The sequence below is a fragment of the Physella acuta genome, unplaced genomic scaffold (genome assembly GCF_028476545.2).
Source record: "Physella acuta isolate Inbredline_101_S28 unplaced genomic scaffold, ASM2847654v3 ptg002225l, whole genome shotgun sequence".
Classification (NCBI taxonomy): Eukaryota; Metazoa; Mollusca; class Gastropoda; family Physidae; genus Physella; species Physella acuta.
In genome coordinates, this window is record NW_026733725.1 from 78,821 (window position 1) to 100,782 (window position 21,962).

The window sequence follows — 21,962 nt, forward strand, 5'->3', positions numbered from 1 at the left end:
AGTGTAGGTTCGTTGTTGTCCAGATTTTTTTCTCAGGGGGGGGGGGGGGGCACTTGATATTTTCGGGGGGGGGAGGGGGGGGGGGGGATCGGTCAACATTTTCCGTGGAGGTAGACACTGGTAAAAGTATATGTTTTCTATATAAATGCCATGTCGTTCGGAGGGGTGGGGGGTTACTTTCTTCGGAGGGGGGGGGGGGGGGGGGCTACTGCCGAAGAGATGCCTGGAAGAAACTCTGTTTTAAAGTATACTAAAAAATTGCAGGGTGATTACAAATAAGGAAATTAAATAACAATACATATAGCTTTAGTTCAGCAAGTCAACGACCAGTCTTTTTTTGTTCATTTTTTTCTCCGGTGGGGGGCACTTGATATTTTCGGAGGGGGGGGGGAAGGGTGGACTAAATTATCCGGGGTAGGGGGGGGCGGACACTCGAAAAATGATATATTTTCTATATAAATTCTATTTCGTTCCTTGGGGTGGATTGGGGGGGGGGGGGGGTAGAAATTGTGCCAACTACAGAAATACCCGATATTTGTATTTATAACCTCGGGAATTCCCACTGTGTTAGGCTTGTTGTTATAGTTGTTGTTTACGTCCGGTGAACACGATCGAACCAGTGAGGACACAGCGAACGATCGAAAGGAAGAAGAGAATTTCTTAACGTAAATAAAAGGAAGTCTTTGGGGCTGAGAAAATAGTCTTGTTTGACAGAGCTAGGTGAGTGGCTTCAGACTTCAGTAAGGTAAGTTTGTAGTAGGGCTATATTGTCAGATAGAGCAGTGGCGTCACAAAGCGGGGTGGGAAGGGGTGTGGTTCACAGCGAGCGACACCACTGTAGGATAACACTAAATGGAGAATTAGTAAAATTTACTGATAAATCTTTTATTTATACAGTTATAATAAGAAAATAGAAGGGTAACATAGAAATGTAATATTTTTGGAGGGAGAGGGGGTGGGGAGGATGACCCCCCCCCCTCAGTTACCGTACAGGGTTCACCCGACCTAGTGACGCCACTACGTTAAAGAATCATCATAAGGGAGGACTTCGATCTTGAACAACATCACGCACTTTTAAAGGATTAACCCCTCCTTTTTTTACACGCATCAAACTTTACTCCCCCACACCCAAATATTTAAACCCTTATGTTGTAAATAACGGCACCCCTCCCCTCCTTGAAGTTTCATACATCTAAAGTAATTTAAAGGTTTTCATAATATTTATTCTTACATAATTTAAAAAAAAATGTTATGTCATATGCCAAGTGGCGTCTTATTTCAAATGTCCCACCACCCCCCCCCCCCTCTATCTAGTTGATTGCCGTCATTTGGGACACCCCCTCCCCAAACCAAAGTACGAAATTTGAGCAAAAAAAAAAACCTATGTTATGTCAAACAGTAATGACGTATATTTAATAGCTATTAATTAATTCTGTTATTTTTGCCGCCATAGGTTGGTATTTTGTCACCTAAAGTCAACGACCTTGAAACTTAAATTACGTCACAAGTGAATTTATAATGGCCACTGAAGACATATCAGAGTACTTTAGAGGTAAATCTTGAGTCTTGTTGTGGGTATTTGTACTTAGTCATATTTGTCTGACGTAATTTATGACGAGTTTTATGACGTACAAGTTCGCCGATTTAAACCAAGCTACCCAGTCAAGTCGGTAAAGCTCATGGTTGCTAAAACGAAAAGTCTCGAGTTCGAACCCTCGGGCAGATGAGGCTCGTTAGCTGGGGACAGCCACTCTTCTAGGAGAGACAACTCAAAAATCAAACCACTGCTGCTTTGTATTTTGTTTTTGGTTTGACAAAGATTATGGAAGCAAATCAAAAAAGAAAAGCAGGCTGAAATCGGAGCAGTGTTTCTTCCAGGCATCTCTTCCGGCCCCCGAAAATTTTAGTCCGTCCCCACCCCCCCCCCCTTCCCCGAAAATTTCAAGTGCCCACCCCCGGAGAAAAAAGTCTGGAAGAATCGGAGTCAATGTCCTTAATGGCGCATTACCAGTTGACTTAATTTTGTTGGAGGAAATCCCTTCCAAAATTAAAATTAAGAACGAAGATGAAAAGAAATCTTGCTGACATTTGTAACCATGCTACCCATTTGAGACTTGTTGTCTATTTTAAATCCTCATCATCATCTATTCATGTTTGTGCCCAAGACACATGGGGCAGATGAAGTAGAGTTTTAATAACCTCTGCATACATGGGTATAATATGGTCAGCACTATGCCCAGTCGCCTTTGTTTCCCTAACGTGAGTCAGGTACCCATCAGAGCTGGGTGGACTCAGGGATGTGCTAATGATGTGAACCCGGATTCGAACTCGAGACTGTCGGGTTAGCACTCAAGCTACTGCTACCATTTTAAACCCTGCTACCAAATTAAACCCTGCTACCATATTAAACCCTTCTACCAATTTAACCCTTCTACCAAATTAAACCCTTCTACCAAATTAAACCCTTCTACCACATTAAACCCTTCTACCAAATTAAACCCTTCTACCCTATTAAACCCTGCTATCACATTAAACCCTTCTACCACATTAAACCCTTCTACCAAATTAAACCCTTCTACCAAATTAAACCCTTCTACCAAATTAAACCCTTCTACCAAATTAAACCCTGCTACCAAATTAAACCCTTCTACCTAATTAAACCCTTCTACCAAATTAAACCCTGCTACCAAATTAAACCCTTCTACCAAATTAAACCCTTCTACCAAATTAAACCCTTCTACCAAATTAAACCCTTCTACCACATTAAACCCTTCTACCAAATTAAACCCTTCTACCAAATTAAACCCTTCTACCAAATTAAACCCTTCTACCAAATTAAACCCTTCTACCAAATTAAACCCTTCTACCAAATTAAACCCTTCTACCAAAATAAACCCTTCTACCAAATTAAACCCTTCTGCCATATTAAACCCTGCTACTACATTAAACCCTTCTACCAAATTAAACCCTTCTACCAAAATAAACCATTCTACCAAATTAAACCCTTCTACCATATTAAACCCTGCTACTACATTAAACCCTTCTACCAAATTAAACCCTTCTACAAAATTAAACCCTTCTACCAAATTAAACCCTGCTACCAAATTAAACCCTTCTACCAAAATAAACCCTTCTACCAAAATAAACCCTTCTACCAAATTAAACCCTTCTACCAAATTAAACCCTTCTACCAAATTAAACCATTCTACCAAATTAAACCCTTCTACCAAATTAAACCCTTCTACCAAATTAAACCCTGCTACTACATTAAACCCTTCTACCAAATTAAACCCTTCTACCAAATTAAACCCTTCTACCATATTAAACCCTGTTACCACATTAAACCCTTCTACCACATTAAACCCTTCTACCAAATTAAACCCTTCTACCAAATTAAACCCTGCTACCAAATTAAACCCTTCTACCAAATTAAACCCTTCTACCAAATTAAACCCTGCTACCAAATTAAACCCTTCTACCAAATTAAACCCTTCTACCATATTAAACCCTGCTACTACATTAAACCCTTCTACCAAATTAAACCCTTCTACCAAATTAAACCCTTCTACCAAATTAAACCCTTCTCCCAAAGTAAACCCTTCTACCAAAATAAACCCTTCTACCAAATTAAACCATTCTACCAAATTAAACCCTTCTACCAAATTAAACCCTTCTACCAAATTAAACCCTTCTACCACATTAAACCCTTCTACCACATTAAACCCTTCTACCAAATTAAACCCTTCTACCAAATTAAACCCTTCTACCAAATTAAACCCTTCTCCCAAAGTAAACCCTTCTCCCAAAGTAAACCCTTCTACCAAAATAAACCCTTCTACCAAATTAAACCATTCTACCAAATTAAACCCTTCTACCAAATTAAACCCTTCTACCAAATTAAACCCTTCTACCACATTAAACCCTTCTACCACATTAAACCCTTCTACCACATTAAACCCTTTTACCATATTAAACCCTTCTACCAAATTAAACCCTTCTACCACATTAAACCCTTCTACCACATTAAACCCTTTTACCATATTAAACCCTTCTACCACATTAAACCCTTCTACCACATTAAACCCTTTTACCATATTAAACCCTTCTACCAAATTAAACCCTTCTACCACATTAAACCCTTCTACCACATTAAACCCTTCTACCACATTAAACCCTTTTACCATATTAAACCCTTCTACCACATTAAACCCTTCTACCACATTAAACCCTTTTACCATATTAAACCCTGCTTCCCAAATCAAATACGACACGATTTCTCCTTATTTTGGAACCCACGAAGTTGAAGTAAACCTTGAAGGTCAAGATCAAACCGAGGCCAATCTAAAGCTATACACACAATGCAAGAAAAACCCCACCCATGCGGGGTACATCCCCGTGAAAAATTTCAAGGTCACCGACCTTCCGCCCGGTTACCATGACAACGACATCGCCCAGCTGGTCAAGCACCTCTCCGACCTGACGGTCAGGATCTCGGTCAGTCTGGTCAGTCTGGATAGACCGGAAGTTTATCCAGGCACGACGGATACGTATCCATGTTACCAGATCCGAGGGAGTAAAATTTCAAGGTCAGGGACGGGTAGAATTCACCAGGTGCAACGGTTCGAACAGGGGTTCTTCACCGCTTGCCCTTGTCCCGAATGCGAAGGTTCGAACCTCCCTGAAGCGGTGTGGTGGAAGGTGTTGGTACTGACGTCGAAGCATGTCGTGTTTGACCAGAACGAGGCCGAAACGGCGAGCTGCCGGTTGTGGTACGATGACGACAGCAGTCCCGTGGTCAAGCTGAACGTGAGTCGTTTCATGGACCTTTACACCAAGTTTGACTGGTGTGAGCTGCATTGCGTGACGCATGACGCGAGTTTAGCCGCGACTCTAGGCGAGTCGGTGGTCGAGTTTGATCGGTTAAGTTTCAGGATGATGAGTAAATACAACAGCAGCAGCGATAAGGACAAGGTGAGCGTCATCGTCTCCCACCCCCACGGGTGTGCTAAACACGTCTCCGTGGGGAAGTGGATGCACGTGCAGGCAACGCGCGAGGGCAGCGCCATCACCAGGTACACCTACACCTGCAGCACCTGCGCGGGCAGCAGCGGCGCCTTCGTCTACAGGCTGGGGTGGATCGGCTGCATGCACTGCCACAGCGGCAGCAACACCAGCGGCTACAACTACAGCGGCTACGCCATGGACGTCGGCAAGGCGAAGTCCTGCAACGTCGACCCACACTGGCACGAGAGGAACGTCCACATGCCCGCCCCGCCCCCGGGGTCGTATGTACTCTATGAGTTTATTTAAGGGGATATGCTCGTTACAAAATCAAATCCTGATTTTATTTAGTGATGTTTTTTTTTATCACTTTTGGATACTTTGTCCATTTTTGTATTCAGAAAATAATAACTTTAATGAGAAATTTTTTTGGGTGTTTTAAATACCATTTTTTAACATATTAATTACAAAATAATCATTTCCCCCCAATCTTACAAGTTATCTACGAAAAGTTTTATATCTGTAATCATAATTGGCATCACCGGAAAGCTGGATTTCTCATGCATTTGTTAATCGTATTTTCCATCACCTCGGAAACACCCATAGCTTACAATCGGTTTTATAAATTACACAGATATGATATTTTCGTGACCTACTTTTGGTTACTTTTTTCTGTTTTTCTGAGTTCGCAGTTTTTTAACACTAAAAAGCCTACTACTTTTTTTTAATTTAATAAATAATACCCACCATATTTTCAGTAATTGTTCTTCGTGCAAAAATAAAACTTCTGTCACGAGGGAATTGTGAAGGCTTTCATAGAAAAATAAAGTAAATAATATGAAATTTTGAAACTTTTGCATATTAAAAAGGTTACGATTTTTCTGAACAGTAGCTATTTCAAAAAGTTGTCGTGACAAAAGTTTTAATATATACTGAAATATAAGCAGTTTAAATCTGATTGCTATCAGTGCATGAATAAAAAAGCCTTAGCGTTTTTACAAGTAACAAAAAATTAAAAATGGCGGATGTTTTGCGGGTTTCCGTGACAACCAAAATTGTTTTTAACACTTTTATTTTGGCTGTTTAATACTTACCTTTATGTGCCAAACACGGTAAAAATATTCAAAAGGCTTTTGATACTAAATTGTAAAAAACAGAAAAAACGGAGCATATCCCCTTAAGGGTAACTAATCCCATACTAGTTTTGTCGTTTGTTCATATATAGGCCTATATATCGTAGCTTCTTCAGTCTGTTTTTTTTTTAAAAAATTACTATATATTTTTGTTACATCCACAATGGAGGCAGCCATTAAAAGAAAAGGGTTCGATTATTAATGCTGACATGATAAAAAACGTGTTTTTCCCCCAAAAATTTTGCCAACATAACTGCCAAAAAAAAAAAACAAAAAAAAAAAAAAACTTAAGGCTTAAAAAAATCAGATTAATTTTAGAATCAATGTTATAAAAGCTTCAGATTCTGAAAAATTGAAAATATTTTTTCTTGAGTTTATGGCTGGAGTTTTATTTATTTTTGTCAGGCCTAAGTTATAACCTGAGGTTTCACTTTCGTATGATACATATTGATTGGCTGCACAGGAATTTCGTTATCGATCTTCCGAAAACCCTTTCTGCCGGCTAATTTTAAAAAATAAAACTAATATTTTAACCACATGATCTAGTTTTGCCATTTTTGTTTTCATTTTCAGTGATGAAAATGTAGCTAAGACCTGCTACATTAAAGGGTATGGGGCTAAGACCTGCTACATTAAAGGGTATGGGGCTAAGACCTGCTACATTATGGGGCTAAGACCTGCTACATTATGGGGCTAAGACCTGCTACATTGGAGGGTATGGGGCTAAGACCTGCTACATTGGAGGGTATGGGGCTAAGACCTGCTACATTGGAGGGTATGGGGCTAAGACCTGCTACATTGGAGGGTATGGGGCTAAGACCTGCTACATTAAAGGGTATGGGGCTAAGACCTGCTACATTATGGGGCTAAGACCTGCTACATTAAAGGGTATGGGGCTAAGACCTGCTACATTATGGGGCTAAGACCTGCTACATTATGGGGCTAAGACCTGCTACATTGGAGGGTATGGGGCTAAGACCTGCTACATTGGAGGGTATGGGGCTAAGACCTGCTACATTGGAGGGTATGGGGCTAAGATCTGCTACATTATGGGGCTAAGACCTGCTACATTGGAGGGTATGGGGCTAAGACCTACTACATTATGGAGGGTATGGGACTAATACCTGTTATTTTGTGGTAAAGAAAATCTTTTTCTTTTCTCAGTTTATAAATTGTCTAGGACAGGGGTCGGCAACCTTTTGAGGCGGAAGAGCCAAAAGTTACAATTTTCAAAATTTCCCTGGTTTTAAAGAGCCACTAACATTTTTTTATTTCAAATATTTTATTTTTTTGATTAAGATGATTAGTATTTGTGCAAGGAGCTGGAGAACCGCATCTTGATATCAAAAGAGCCGCATGCGGCTCGCGAGCCGCAGGTTGCCGACCCCTGGTCTAGGAAGTTTTCTACATCTATTTCAAGACACAGCTTTACAATTTATCATATAATTAAAAAGTAAAGTACCCTTTAGTTTAAGACCAGTTGGTACATGGGGCGGATACAGAAAACTTTTTCTTATTCTCTGATTTTTGCATGTGCAAACATAGTGATATGTCGCATTTTCCAATCAGAAATGTGACAAGAACAAGGTAATTTTTAAAACATAGAAACTGATTTTTAACAACATGAAAATGATTTTTAGCTATATCTAAGGGGATTATTAACAATATGAATACATATTTAAAAAAAATGATTAAAAAACCCCACAGGTTATCAAAACAAGAGTTGATTTTTAAAGATAATGATACCACCTTATTATTAAAAGCTGAAATATTAATCCCTTTTGTTTTATGTAATTTATAATTATCTTTATAATAAAATGCACACATTATGTGATTTTTTCCTCATTCGATATCAAGGGCAAGATTGAGATATTGCAAAACACAACGCTACACTGAATTATCTCCCATGCAATAATTTAAATAATATTCAGGGGATACAACTTAAAAGTAAAATCCCTAGCGTCAAAAACCGAATTGAAAATAAGCATAACATGTTAAAAGCGTCAAACAAAGTTTAATTACTGCAATTTATAAAATTTCATGTTTTAATAATGTTTATGATAACTTTTTCAAGACTTAATAAAACAAAACTTTGCATGGTAGGTAAAAACGCAAAATCAAAACACTTTACACTTATTTCATTATTATTTTCTGAAATTACACTCCAAAATTATGTCATCAATGCATATAGCTCGTTTTGATCCTTTCAAAAAAAAAAAAAAAAAAAAAAAAAAAAGATTATTCGTTTGGCCATTGTTCTCTGGTCTAATAATACTTTCTCATATTTACGAAGTAGGCCTATAGTGGAAGAATAATTATAATAATCGTGCAGAAAATTGAAATTTTCACAAATCTCAACATGGCGTTAAACCTCCCGGAGTCGGAAAAACTTAGATTTGCAATTATATCTGTGTGTTGGTCTGTGAACTTGATAACTCGAGTACCGTTACAGCTAGGTTAACGAAATTTTATATATAACTATTAGTTATATCAAATTTGTAGTTCTCGGCAATTTCTTGAAGCCGGAGATGGAACTTATTCTTATTTCGGTTTTTCGAAAGCCTATACTGTTTCAGATAGAAGAAATTTCACAAATATGTTGGAGATCTAATTCTCTGTTTTCTGACAAATCTTGAGTAATTTCCGGTGACCAGAAGTAATTCTTCACCCTATTTCCAATTTTTCAACAAAAAAAAATAAAATGCAAATGAATTTATTTTCAAAAAAGGACCACCTTTCTGAATATGCTAATAAAATGTTTTATACAATGATAGAATCACATGATAATTTTCAAATTTCTTAGTTTTTTTAACATTTATTATGCGTATAGAGAAAGTCTTGTAATCGTGCAAAAAAAAATAATAAATCGAGATTTGTAAAAATCTCGACGTTTTACACCTCACTGATACGGAAAAACATAATTTTGCAATCTTGACCGTATGTCTGTGTGTGTGTGTGTGTCAGTCAGTCTGTGTGTAAACACGATAACTTGAGTACCGTAACATCTAGGTTGATGAAATTTTATATATAAGTATTTTATCAAAATCATAGATCCGTATCAACTTTTGAGCGATTTCCGATAACCGGAAGTGGTACTTTTTCTAATTTGAATTTTTCAAAAGCCTATAACTTGAGTACTATTTCAGATAGATGAATGAAATTTCACAAGTAAGTAAAAGATCAATATATCTACCTTCTATCAAATTTTGAGTAATTTCTGTTGACCGGAAGTACTAATTTACGCTATTTCCAATTTCTCAAAAACGCATGTGAATTTATAAAGTTCTAATAATATTCCGCACTATTATACACATCTTTATTCGGCGTTCGCTTGGTGCGCAATTCTTTTTTATGAGATTCTATTCTATTTTAAAAAGTTTAAGTATTTAAAATGGATTAAAAATCATAACTATATCCCGAGTTACCATCCCCTGTTGTTTTATATAAGAATATTCGAGAAATTTTAGGGGAGATCACTACCGGTTTATTTTGTTTTGTATCCCATTAAAGGTTATTCAATTCTGCACATTTTACAGGTATTTGTAAAGAAATACGTTAAACGGTCAAAAAAGGCCAGTGAGTTGAATTAGCGAGGGGTCAAAATCAGTTATTCAACTGCCGTTAAAAAATCATCTCAGTGATAGTTTTCAATTGGTAAATGAGATATATTGTTTGATATCAACATCTATAAAAATTACACATAATTAGAGGACTTAAAATCTACTTTTTAATGGTATCAAGCTTGTTACTACACGAGCCCTTTTTATTATCGAAACTATGAAGTGAAAAGCTGCTATATTTGGGCGACGCGGGCGAAAAGTCTGTTTTTTTACAGCAGTTTGACATACTTACCATTAGTGTTGTCTAAGAATATTCAATAAAGTTTAAGGGAGATAACTTCAGCTTTATTATTTTTTTTTAAACAAACAAAATACTAGAAAGAAAGTAAATAAAAAAGGAAAAGTAGCGTTGGGATCCAACTAGTTAATTTATTACATTTTATTTAACTTATGAAAAATTAATTTACTTTCTTCCATGACAAATTAATGAGATACATCAACATCCGCAAACATACAAATTAATTAGATACATTAACATCCGCAAACATACAAATTAATTAGATACATCAACATCCTCAAACATACAAATTAATTAGATACATTAACATCCGCAAACATACAAATTAATTAGATACATCAACATCCTCAAACATACAAATTAATGAGATACATCAACATCCGCAAACATACAAATTAATTAGATACATTAACATCCGCAAACATACAAATTAATTAGATACATCAACATCCTCAAACATACAAATTAATTAGATACATTAACATCCGCAAACATACAAATTAATTAGATACATCAACATCCTCAAACATACAAATTAATGAGATACATCAACATCCGCAAACATACAAATTAATTAGATACATTAACATCCGCAAACATACAAATTAATTAGATACATCAACATCCTCAAACATACAAATTAATGAGATACATCAACATCCGCAAACATACAAATTAATGAGATACATCAACATCCGCAAACATACAAATTAATGAGATACATCAACATCCGCAAACATACAAATTAATTAGATACATCAACATCCTCAAACATACAAATTAATGAGATACATCAACATCCGCAAACATACAAATTAATGAGATACATCAACATCCGCAAACATACAAATTAATGAGATACATCAACATCCGCAAACATACGTGCAATCTGCTGGGCGACGTCGTTGACGGAGACATCAATCATGTTGATGATGATTGCCACAACCACACCCTGTGGAGGTACGGCCCTCTTGTTTACCCCCTTCTTACTGGTTGTTTGTTTACACAGCTGTGATTGGCTGAAATCTACAGCTTGATTAGAGCCAGATTTCGATTGGTTGGTTAAGCCACAAGGGGCCGCATCACCCTGTTTTTGAGAGTTGTCCTTTGGTTTGAGACCTTTCTTGGAAGTGAAAGATTCTCTTGGGAGGATAAACAAAGCACTGCTGACACCAACAGCGCCACCTGCAGGGGAGAGAATTCGGAAAAATTACATTAGTGGAAAAAACAATAATTTTACCCCCACATAGTTAAAAGAAAATACAATTTTCAACAAAAAAAATAAATTCCAGCAAGGCAACCTGCATGTTATGATTGATAAATTTATTTTTATCTTTGGAAGCCATGAAAGAGTAAGTCTAAGTATTCAATGAAACATATTTACACGCCTGTATAACTAACAAATTAATGAAACAAATCCACCCACCTGTATAATTAACAAATTATAAAACAAATCCATTTACCTGTATAACTCACAAATCGACAAAACAAATCCACTTACCTATAAGACTAACAAATTGAAGAAACAAATCCACTTACCTGTATGACTAACAAATTAAAGAAACAAATCCACTTACCTGTATGACTAACAAATTGAAGAAACAAATCCACTTACCTGTATAACTAACAAATTGAAGAAACAAATCCACCCACCTGTATGACTAACAAATTAAAGAAACAAAACCACTTACCTGTATGACTAACAAATTAACAAAACAAATCCACTCACCTGTATGACCTACACCAAAGGTATGTTGTCCGCACATCCCAAAACTTTCCCTTTTAGGGTGGACTTCAAACCCCAGCCCGTAAGCGGAATCTTTCCCAGTTTTGACCTCTGGCGCCCAGAACTTCCAGACTGTAGAAGACTTAAGGAAACCACGCACTCCTGAGTCTGCAAGAAAATAATTTTTTTCTAAAACTTTCTAACAAGCACATTTCTTTTTTACACAATTAGATATTATAATGTATAATGTATAATATTCACATTTCAGTAACTGTAGGATAACATATTTGTTTCATCTTTGACATTTCCTGAGTGATTAATAAATGAGACATTTTCCTTAAAGCTTTGAGTTATTAACTGAAAGTTAATTTTAAAAAGTCAACTCTATATACTTGGTTGAATAAATGAACTCACAACTAATAGAGATTTGCATTTTTTTTTACAAGTTTTCCTAACTTAAGTCTTATTGTTTGTTAGTAGTCATATCTTATAACTCTTTTTAACTGGTTTGAAATTAATTGATTTTTTAATAAAAACTTTGCAAATAAAGTTATCTCTAAAGACAACGCAGGAATAGGAATTGCAATTTACAAGGCTCGAGATTTTGTAAACACATTACAGAAATTTTTTTTTACCATTTTGAACAGTCAAAAAAGAAGATAAAAATAAATTTGGCATGAACAAAACACATCATGGTGCCACGCCCACAAATTTTTAAAAGGCAACATCTTAGCTCTAACTGAAGCTAGACACACAAAATTGGTATCAAGGGGGGAAAAAATCTGTTTTTTTTTATCTGGTATAATATTTTCTGGAAGTAGTGAGGTTTAAAAATTATGTACAACACTCTATTCCATGAAATTGGGCTCGCCCGCTTCTGTAACTAAAGCATTAGAAGGGTTAGTGTGATCAAAGCTCGCTCATTAGGCCTATTATTTTTCATTTCCATTATTTTCATTCACTTTCCTTACCTGCATTAGGTACCCATGAGAGATGGGTTTTCTGTAGATATAAATCTATAGAAACATGTATGTTTATTTTACAAATTTCTAAATAGAGGGTTCATGCTGAAAGCAATGTTAGTTATTTCCCTTGTTATTAAATAAATGATTTGAAATTACCACCTTGGTGCTAACATGTAGATTTATCTGAATGTTCATATTTTTCCTTTAAATGAACTTTATAAGTTAAGAGCCGACCCGCTGCGTATCATACACCACTATTTAGTTGTTTTATTTTCTACTTTTCAGTAATTCATAATTTGTGAATTCGACAGTACCAATGCTGCCACTGAAAATATTTGCTTTAAAACACTAAAACCCCCCCCTCCCTTTCCCCCAACCCCTACCCTACACCCCTCCCCGTGAAAGCAGCCTCCTCTTAGTTACCTCCCCTAAGGTTAAAATCGCTTCAAACTAAATTATCTGCCCCTAATAGCCGTCACTAAACCTGGCTCTACGATTGTAAGCATTTAGTGTTAACCACAGCTCACCAGAACATGTAGGGGTGGGGGTGGTAGGGAGGGGGCTGCTAGGCGTGCTGACAGCTTGGTGTTTTCTAGGGTATCTAAGAAGAGAATTATATATATATAGATTTATGTAAAGGAAAGAAAATTTTTCCACACAGCAAGCTATAGCAAATTAACTTTAAAATCTAAAACTCTTGAAAAGATCAGTGAAGAACAAGCAGCTGGAATGTCATGGACCTATCATGGAGGAAAAGCCCAAAACTTGAGTGAGATGGAGAGGTGTGGTTGTGTCCTGATGCTCCACAAGAGGGCCACAGCAACAATGATGATGACTTATTTAATCATAGTACCTGCTTATAGAACCACTCATGGGGAAATGTGAATGTATCTATTTTTAACTTGATTCTTCTGTCTTTCTTTATAAAGTACTAATGTTCCACACTATTATATACTGATTACTTGCTGTTCATTTGGTGTGCAATTCATTTTTCTCCAAAACTTTATTCTATTCAGAAGGACTTACAGAAAGACTTACAGAAGGACTTACAGAAGGACTTACAGCATGACTTACAGAAGGACTTACAGCATGACTTACAGAAGGACTTACAGAAGGACTTACAGCATGACTTACAGAAGGACTTACAGCATGACTTACAGAAGGACTTACAGAAAGACTTACAGAAGGACTTACAGAAGGACTTACAGAAGGACTTACAGAAGGACTTACAGAAGGACTTACAGAAGGACTTACAGAAGGACTAACAGAGGGACTTACAGAAGGACTTACCTTTCTTCTTGTGCTGGGCAGAGTATAGAAGAATGTTGCCAAACTTGACCACATCTTCGACAGTGGACAACAGCCCCCCACCTGCCCATTTGTAGGACAGGTCAACATACGGCGCATTCATCACACGACCTTTCTTGGTTTTTACATAGGACCTATGGGGACAGAATAGTAGAATCACACGACCTTTCTTGGTTTTTACATAGGACCTATGGGGAAAGAATAGTAGAATCACACGACCTTTCTTGGTTTTTACATAGGACCTAAGGGAAAGAATAGTAGAATCACACGACCTTTCTTGGTTTTTACATAGGACCTAAAGGAACAGAAGTAATAGTAGAATCACACGACCTTTCTTGGTTTTTACATAGGACCTATGAGGACAGAATAGTAGAATCACACAACCTTTCTTGGTTTTTACATAGGACCTATGAGGACAGAATAGTAGAATCACACAACCTTTCTTGTTTTTTACATATGACCTATTGGGACAGAATAGTAGAATCACACGACCTTTCTTGGTTTTTACATAGGGACACAGAAGTAATAGTAGAATCACATGACTTTTTTAAAATTTCATGTTATTTAAACATTGGACATTAGTGGTAAAATGGGCGGTGTGGTTGAATGGTAGAGTATTGCCTGCAAACCAAAGTTCAAGTCCAAGGAACAATTATAAGCCCACCCACTTCTGATGGGTACCTAACTCACATTAAGGAAAGTAAAGGCGGCTGGGCATAGAGCTGCCCACACTATCCCTTCATTTGCCAAGGTAACAGAAACAGGTGAAATCTACATAGTTTGCACCATGAACCATCAGTTTTGAAAGGTAACTTTACTTTTTTAATTGCAAACGAAAAGGTAAGTTGCATTAGAAAATTTTAAAAAAATCACAAGAAAAAAGTTCAACAATGTCACTAAAAAAATAGTATCTGAACTCACATTTTAAAAAAAATGTTGATACTGAAAAAGTTATAGCAGCCATCCATTATACTAAAACTACAGTTTTCTAGGTAAGGCGTATTTTAAAGCTATTTGATCTTTGGAATTCAAAGGTGGGAACTAGAAATCAAATTATTATTCAACACAATCCAATCTTTGCCTACATCAGCAGAAACAAGGATGGCTACTCATATGCCTATAGGGGTCATCCATTTATGACGTCCACACGCGGGGGGGGGAGGGTCCAGAAAAAAACTGACTTTTGTGGACGCATATGGACTGCATATGGACTTTTATAAGGAAAAAAAAGTGGACGTCATAAATGGATGACCCTTAACGATAAAACAATGTAAGCCATCAAAACATAGGCTAGACTACAAATTCAGAGACAAATTACAGCAGAGATGTCTTCATTATTCAGCATAAAAAAATTGGTAAACAAAATAAATGATTGAAAACATACTAACCACTACTGTAAGAATCCACACAGACACATTAAACTGACCAGTATTTTAAGAATCCACACAGACAAATTAAACTGACCAGTACTGTAAGAATCCACACAGACAAATTAAACTGACCAGTACTGTAAGAATTCACACAGACAAATTAAACTGACCAGTACTGTAAGAATTCACACAGACAAATTAAACTGACCAGTACTGTAAGAATCCACACAGACAAATTAAACTGACTAGTACTGTAAGAATCCACACAGACAAATTAAACTGACTAGTACTGTAAGAATCCACACAAATTAAACTGACCAGTGCTGTAAGAATCCACACAAATTAAACTGACCAGTACTGTAAGAATCCACACAGACAAATTAAACTGACCAGTACTGTAAGAATACACAGACAAATTAAACTGACCAGTACTGTAAGAATCCACACAGACAAATTAAACTGACCAGTACTGTAAGAATCCACACAGACAAATTAAACTGACCAGTACTGTAAGAATTCACACAGACAAATTAAACTGACCACTACTGTAAGAATTCACACAGACAAATTAAACTGACCAGTACTGTAAGAATCCACACAGACAAATTAAACTGACCAGTAATGTAAGAATACACAGACAAATTAAACTGACCAGTACTGTAAGAATCCACACAAATTAAACTGACCAGTACTGTAAGAATCCACACAGACAAATTAAACTGACCAGTACTGTAAGAATCCACACAGACAAATTAAACTGACTAGTACTGTAAGAATCCACACAGACAAATTAAACTGACCAGTGCTTTAAGAATCCACACAGACAAATTAAACTAAACTAATTTAAAAAAACACAAACGACCTTCACCTTGCTCGGTTGTAAACAATGGCCTCATGGGTGTCCAGGCAGGTGTCCCCTAGCCCCAGGGTCCTCAGTGTCTCCGTGACCGTCTCCGTGAAGGGCTTCTTGGTCACAGACTCCACCACAGCGGCCAGCAGGGTGTAGGACAACGTGCTGTACAGGTATCTGGCCCCTGGGGTGGGGCAGGCAAAGTTTTAGTTTCCATTTGACAGATACACTTTACAGCTGATCTTATTGTAGTAGTAGTTCCCTTTTCAAACCTGACGGTCTATAGGGCAAGTGAAGTAGAGTTCACTTGTTTCTGTGACCTCGGCATATGAAGAGATAGTGTGGTCAGCACTATGCCCAGCCGCCTTTACTTTCCCTAACATGAGTACCCATCAGAGTTGGTTGGACCTAGGGACAGTCTACTGACTTGAACCCGGATTCGAACTCGAGACTTACGGATTAGCAGTCCAGCTCTCTACCGCTAGACCACTCCGTCCACTGATCTTATTTGAGGCTATGCTATTTCACCCCCACGCCTCGTTGAACACCTGATAGTAGACAGCTAGCAACTCCCCACCCCACCCATCTTCCTACAGAAACACCAACAAACACACAGAAACACAAACAAACACCAACAAACACACAGAAACACAAACAAACACCAACAAACACACAGAAACACCAACAAACACACAGAAACACCAACAGACACACAGAAACACCAACAGACACACAGCAACACCAACAAACATACAGAAACACCAACGAAGACACACAGAAACACCAACGAAGACACACAGAAACACCAACAAAGACAAAAAAACACCAACAAAGACACATAAACACTAACAAAAACACAGAAACACAATCACACAGAAACACCAACAAAGGCACCAGGGACCAACCTGGCTTGGAAACAAGTGGGTCATCTTTGAACAGGTTCAAGGCGTCTTTAGTGCTGGCATATCTCTCTGTCAGGTAAAACTCCTTGCCGTCTGCCTGATAAACATCCTTACCACCCACATCTATAGTGATATCGTTCCTATCTTCAATATTGGATGCAGTGCTTTTGGTAGTTGCCTTCCTTTCTGGCCCCTGCACAAAATATAGATAAGAATACATTTTAAAACAAGCTTTTATAATATACTTTACTAAAAAAAACAATGTTCAAAGAAAGATTTGTAATCTGAATGCTTACTAAAAATATTTACGGAAATTTGTAAATAATTTATTTCTGCATTATCTCCCCTAACAGCAGTGAACAATATAATGTGCCCTGGAAATTTTATATTAGCTAATTGTCTTTTCTTCTTCTTTGTTTTTAATGCTAGTGTTGAAAAGGATTCCCTCCAACACAATTAAGTATATTTGTCAACTTGTTATACAGCATACAATTTCAGCCTGCTTTTCTTTTTGGATTTGCTTCCAAAGCCTTTGTCCAAGAACAAACTACAAGGCAGCAGTTGTTTGATTTTGGAGTTGTTTCTCCTAGATGGGTGGCTGTCCCCATCTTTCGAACCTCATCTTCCCGGGGATTCAAACTTGTGACTTTTAGGTCTGGCAACCATGAACTTAACCAACCCGACCACGCTGATCCTTCGTTAATTGTTTTAATTAGTTACAGCTACATTTAGGGTAAAAGTACTAACACCTAGACGTAGAAGACTTGCAGAGTTAGTTACAGCTATACTCACAGTTAAAGGCAGGCTTGGTTATACTTACAGCAACATAGAAGGGCATTGTGGCTGCTGTGTTGAACGTCTCAATCAAATTGTGTATTGGCTTATCAAGGGCAGCAACTGGGTCCTTGGAGGTCTTATAGCTCCGTATCCCTGAAGTGTGGTTCAACAGTTGTCTGACTGTTATTTCAACCTGTAGCAGGGGGAGGTTATAACATACATGAATGGGAACATAAATGACATACATCTTGGGAATAAGGAAATGTCACTATTACTAAGATTTAAGATTAACATTTTTATTAGTTACTTCCCTTTATTGTTTCTTATGTTAAAAAAGTTTAAGGTAAACATGTTTCATAAAATTGCAGTAGTACCCCCCTTCGCTTATCCAAATTGGTTGTGCTCCTAATATGTTACAGATTGTATAAATGAAAAGCAAATAGCTAATTAAATATATAATTTACAAATAAACAGCTAATGAGGTACAAATAGTATTCATGAACAAATAATGTGTTAAGAATTGTATAAATTAACAAATGTTGTACACATTCTTTAAATAAACAGGTGATGTGGTACAGTTTCCATAAATAAACAGGTAATGTACACATTCTATAATCAGGAAATATGGTGTACAAAGTCTATAAATAAACAGGTAATGTACACATTCTATATGCAGTAAATATGGTGTACAAAGTCTATAAATAAACAGGTAATGAACATTCTATAAGCAGGAAATATCGTGTACAAAGTTTATAAATAAACAGGTAATGTACACATTCTTTAAGCAGGAAATATCGTGTACAAAGTCTATAAATAAACAAAGACAACAAGCACTGACTTAACCTTCTCTCCCATGAACTCTTTAACAGGGAACTCTGGGACGTAGTGCTGGACAGGCTTGTCCAGGTCTAGAAGGTTCTGGTCACACAGGCGCGCCATGATGGCCGCAGTCACAGACTTGCTGATGCTGGCGATACGCAGCATGGAGGACGGTCGCATGGGGGTGTGGTTTTCTAGGTCAGCGTAACCAAAACCTGGGGGTGAGGTTGTTACGTAATAAATAACATACATAAATAACGTACTCGCCTTATCCCAGGCATCCTCAGTCCATCTGATGGTTACGTGGCTCTCTTTAGGGAAATTAAAGATGGTTGGAGACCATACCATCACTTGAGATATTATTAACCATTAATATATTTGTGTTTAGAGGTACATTATTAAAGATGGTTGGAGATTATAACATCACTGACATATTAATACCAAATAATTATTTGTGTTTAGAGGTACATTATTAAACTTTAAGTTGGGTTTTCCCCACCGTTTATTATAATTTAAAACAAGATTAATTATACAGTAAACAAGTAAACGTCTCATTAAAAAAATTAAAAGCCACAACAGCATGATACAGCCTAACTAAGTGACCCCACCAAAATCTCAGCAAACCTACCCTCAGCATAAACCTGTCTGCCATCTACACTCACACAAATCACAATTCCAGGGCTGCCTACTTCATCCTGATTTAAAAAAAAATATATTTGATAGAATCAGGCAAAACATGGTATTAAAAATTTAGACTATTGTTTGTGGGGGGACGGCGTGGCATAGCGGTACCCGAGAGTCTTGAGTTCAACTCCGAGTTCAAATCAGTGGAACGTCCCTGAGTCTACCCAGCTATGATGAGTGCCTAACTTACATTAGGGAAACAAAGGCGGCTGGGCATAGGGCTGACCAAACTATCCCTTCATATGCCGAGGTCTATGAATCAGATGAACTCTACTTCATCTGCCCCATGTGTCTTGGGCAAGAATGGGATTAAGAAGAAGATTGTTTATGGGCCTAATTAATAAGAGGAAATTTGTGTACAGATACTTTAACACCGAGCTTACACTTGCGACTTGTATTATAGAAAAGAACTGGCAACAAGTACAAAAATCACCCTCTAAATAACAATTATTTTTATAGGAACTCAATCTTGAACTGCAAGTTTACAGAAAACAAATGGGATGGCATGGTGGTAGAGCATTTTATGGCCAACTTGAGTTTGATGAATTTTGTAAATTTAACTAAACTCTGATGTGTAGGCCTATAGATGGGGTCAAGGAAACAAATAAACTCTACTTCATCTGGCCCATTAACTGTAGTGTACTTAACTTTGTTTTTACTACATTCCAAAGACCTACATATTAGTACTCATGGAGTAGATCTATACGCATTACAAATGGTAAAGTAGTGTTTACATTAGTTCGGAAACTTAAAATATTTAATACTTAAAGTATACATTAAACAAACCTCCCATTATACAATTTTTTAAAATTTTCAAAATGAAATACTTTATGCATGAAACAAACCTTCCTCCTCATAGGCCCTGAAGTTCTGAAATGTTCAAAATGTAATACTTAAAGTATATATGAAACAAACCTTCCTCCTTATACAAAGTTCCCTGGCTTTGTCTATTGCCTCAGAGAGAGAGACCTTAGTTTTATGGGACCCACATTTCTTGCGTTGTTTGACAGGCTTGTGACTTTTGGACTTGAAGCTGTCAATGGCACTTGTGTTGTCACAGTTGTCAGGGGTAGTGTCACAAGTGGCAGTTGTCACAAACTTGAAAAACTTCCGTCTTGTTCTATCACTTCTGTAGGTTTGATAAGCAATCCATCCTGTTATTAAAGCTAGAGAAATGTTTCTGTAAAACCCTTTTATATTTTCATTACTGCCTGTTGAATTTTTATTGTGTTGAGTTCCAAGTACACATTTTTTTAAATGCTGAGAGGCTAATTTTTCTGACGGTAAACTTAATGTAGAAATATGTTTGGTATTCCAGTTTGGTTTAGAGTTATATTTAGCATCGAGGTTTCTCTGGCATAAAACAAAGGTTGCAGGCCTGAGCCTCAAAACCTGGGTGCACCTGATAGGTAGGAATGCATGCTTGGTGTAGGTGATGTAGGCAGAAGACTGCCCAGATAAAAGCCTCATTTTGGAAATTCAGGAAAGATCTGGAAACACTCACACATTCATCTCATCCATCATGAGGGGTGCAAAATATCTTTCTATAGAAAATATAAAAAAAAAAAAATTATTATAACATTACAACATCCTTGTTTTACAAGTAGAGTTACTTTTATGACCAGTAGAAAGGCTGGATGATTGAAGATATGGATGTCAGATAATAGACTCTTTCAAAAATAGGTGTATACTGAATTAGGTTGTTAGTAGTATTGTAATCTCCACTAGTTTTATGGTTAGAAATTATTCAAATTAAGGATAGGCAAATGGTAGGACTAGGCTGGGGTTCGAATTGATATGTGTATTTTAGTTAACTACTAGATCTAGTAACCTAACACCCCTTTTAAAAGAAGATTCTAGGATTGGACTTTAATGTAAACAACCCCCCCCCCCCCCCAAGGATTGAATGAGTTGATAGTTATATTTAGGTCTAGTTGGTATTTTTAAGCATAGACGTAGCCCAGTAGTCCTATGCCGACCTAAGCCTACCTACAGTAGCTACAGTGTTACTCAGTGTACAGTCGATACAGTTACACTACATCACTACACACTCAGTTGACTCTGATTTCTGTCAGTAGTTCAGTAGGAATCAGTAGGCCTAAGTTTTAAGTTTAAGTTACTAACTAAACTAGTATCTAGATCTAGTAACTAAAGATTAAAGATATTATTATAGCCAGAAAATGATAGTTAAATTTAGGCCTGCTTTTATTAAATAATAAATTTTTGGACGATGTTGGCCTATATAATATACCGTTTCTATTAGATTTTAATTAGGCCTAGACTATTTTATCCTAATGCACTCAAACCAAAGTCCATATCTTTGATTCTTTGTGTACTGCTATTTACAACAAAGGGAGCTTACTCTAAAATCTGTATTAAAAATATTATTACTAAGACTTTTTTTTTCTAAGGCAAATCATTTTTATTTATATTTTTTTTTTAGGTTGCGTACAAGTCTAGATTTGGAATTTTGAATATTGTAGTGTTTATAATTTGTTAATATTTTAATTTAAGCATAATAATTTTCAACAGATAGGCCTGTGTTTATTTTCCCACAAGTTTTTAAACT

General features: G+C 36.8%; 1 protein-coding gene across 1 annotated transcript; it reads right to left on the reverse strand.

Moving 5' to 3' along the window:
* Window positions 1-10,108: 10,108 nt before the first annotated feature.
* Window positions 10,109-21,738, reverse strand: LOC131932590 (serine beta-lactamase-like protein LACTB, mitochondrial). The gene is made up of 10 exons (XM_059289520.1): window positions 21,645-21,738; window positions 20,309-20,937; window positions 19,338-19,404; window positions 18,734-18,924; window positions 17,934-18,083; window positions 17,117-17,306; window positions 16,230-16,395; window positions 13,974-14,125; window positions 11,722-11,886; window positions 10,109-11,177 (listed from the first exon to the last, which is right to left on the reverse strand). The coding sequence occupies exons 2-10, from the start codon at window positions 20,861-20,863 to the stop codon at window positions 10,843-10,845; spliced, it is 1,971 nt and encodes a 656-aa protein (XP_059145503.1). The 5' UTR covers window positions 20,864-20,937; window positions 21,645-21,738; the 3' UTR covers window positions 10,109-10,842.
* Between the last annotated feature and the right edge of the window lie 224 nt (window positions 21,739-21,962).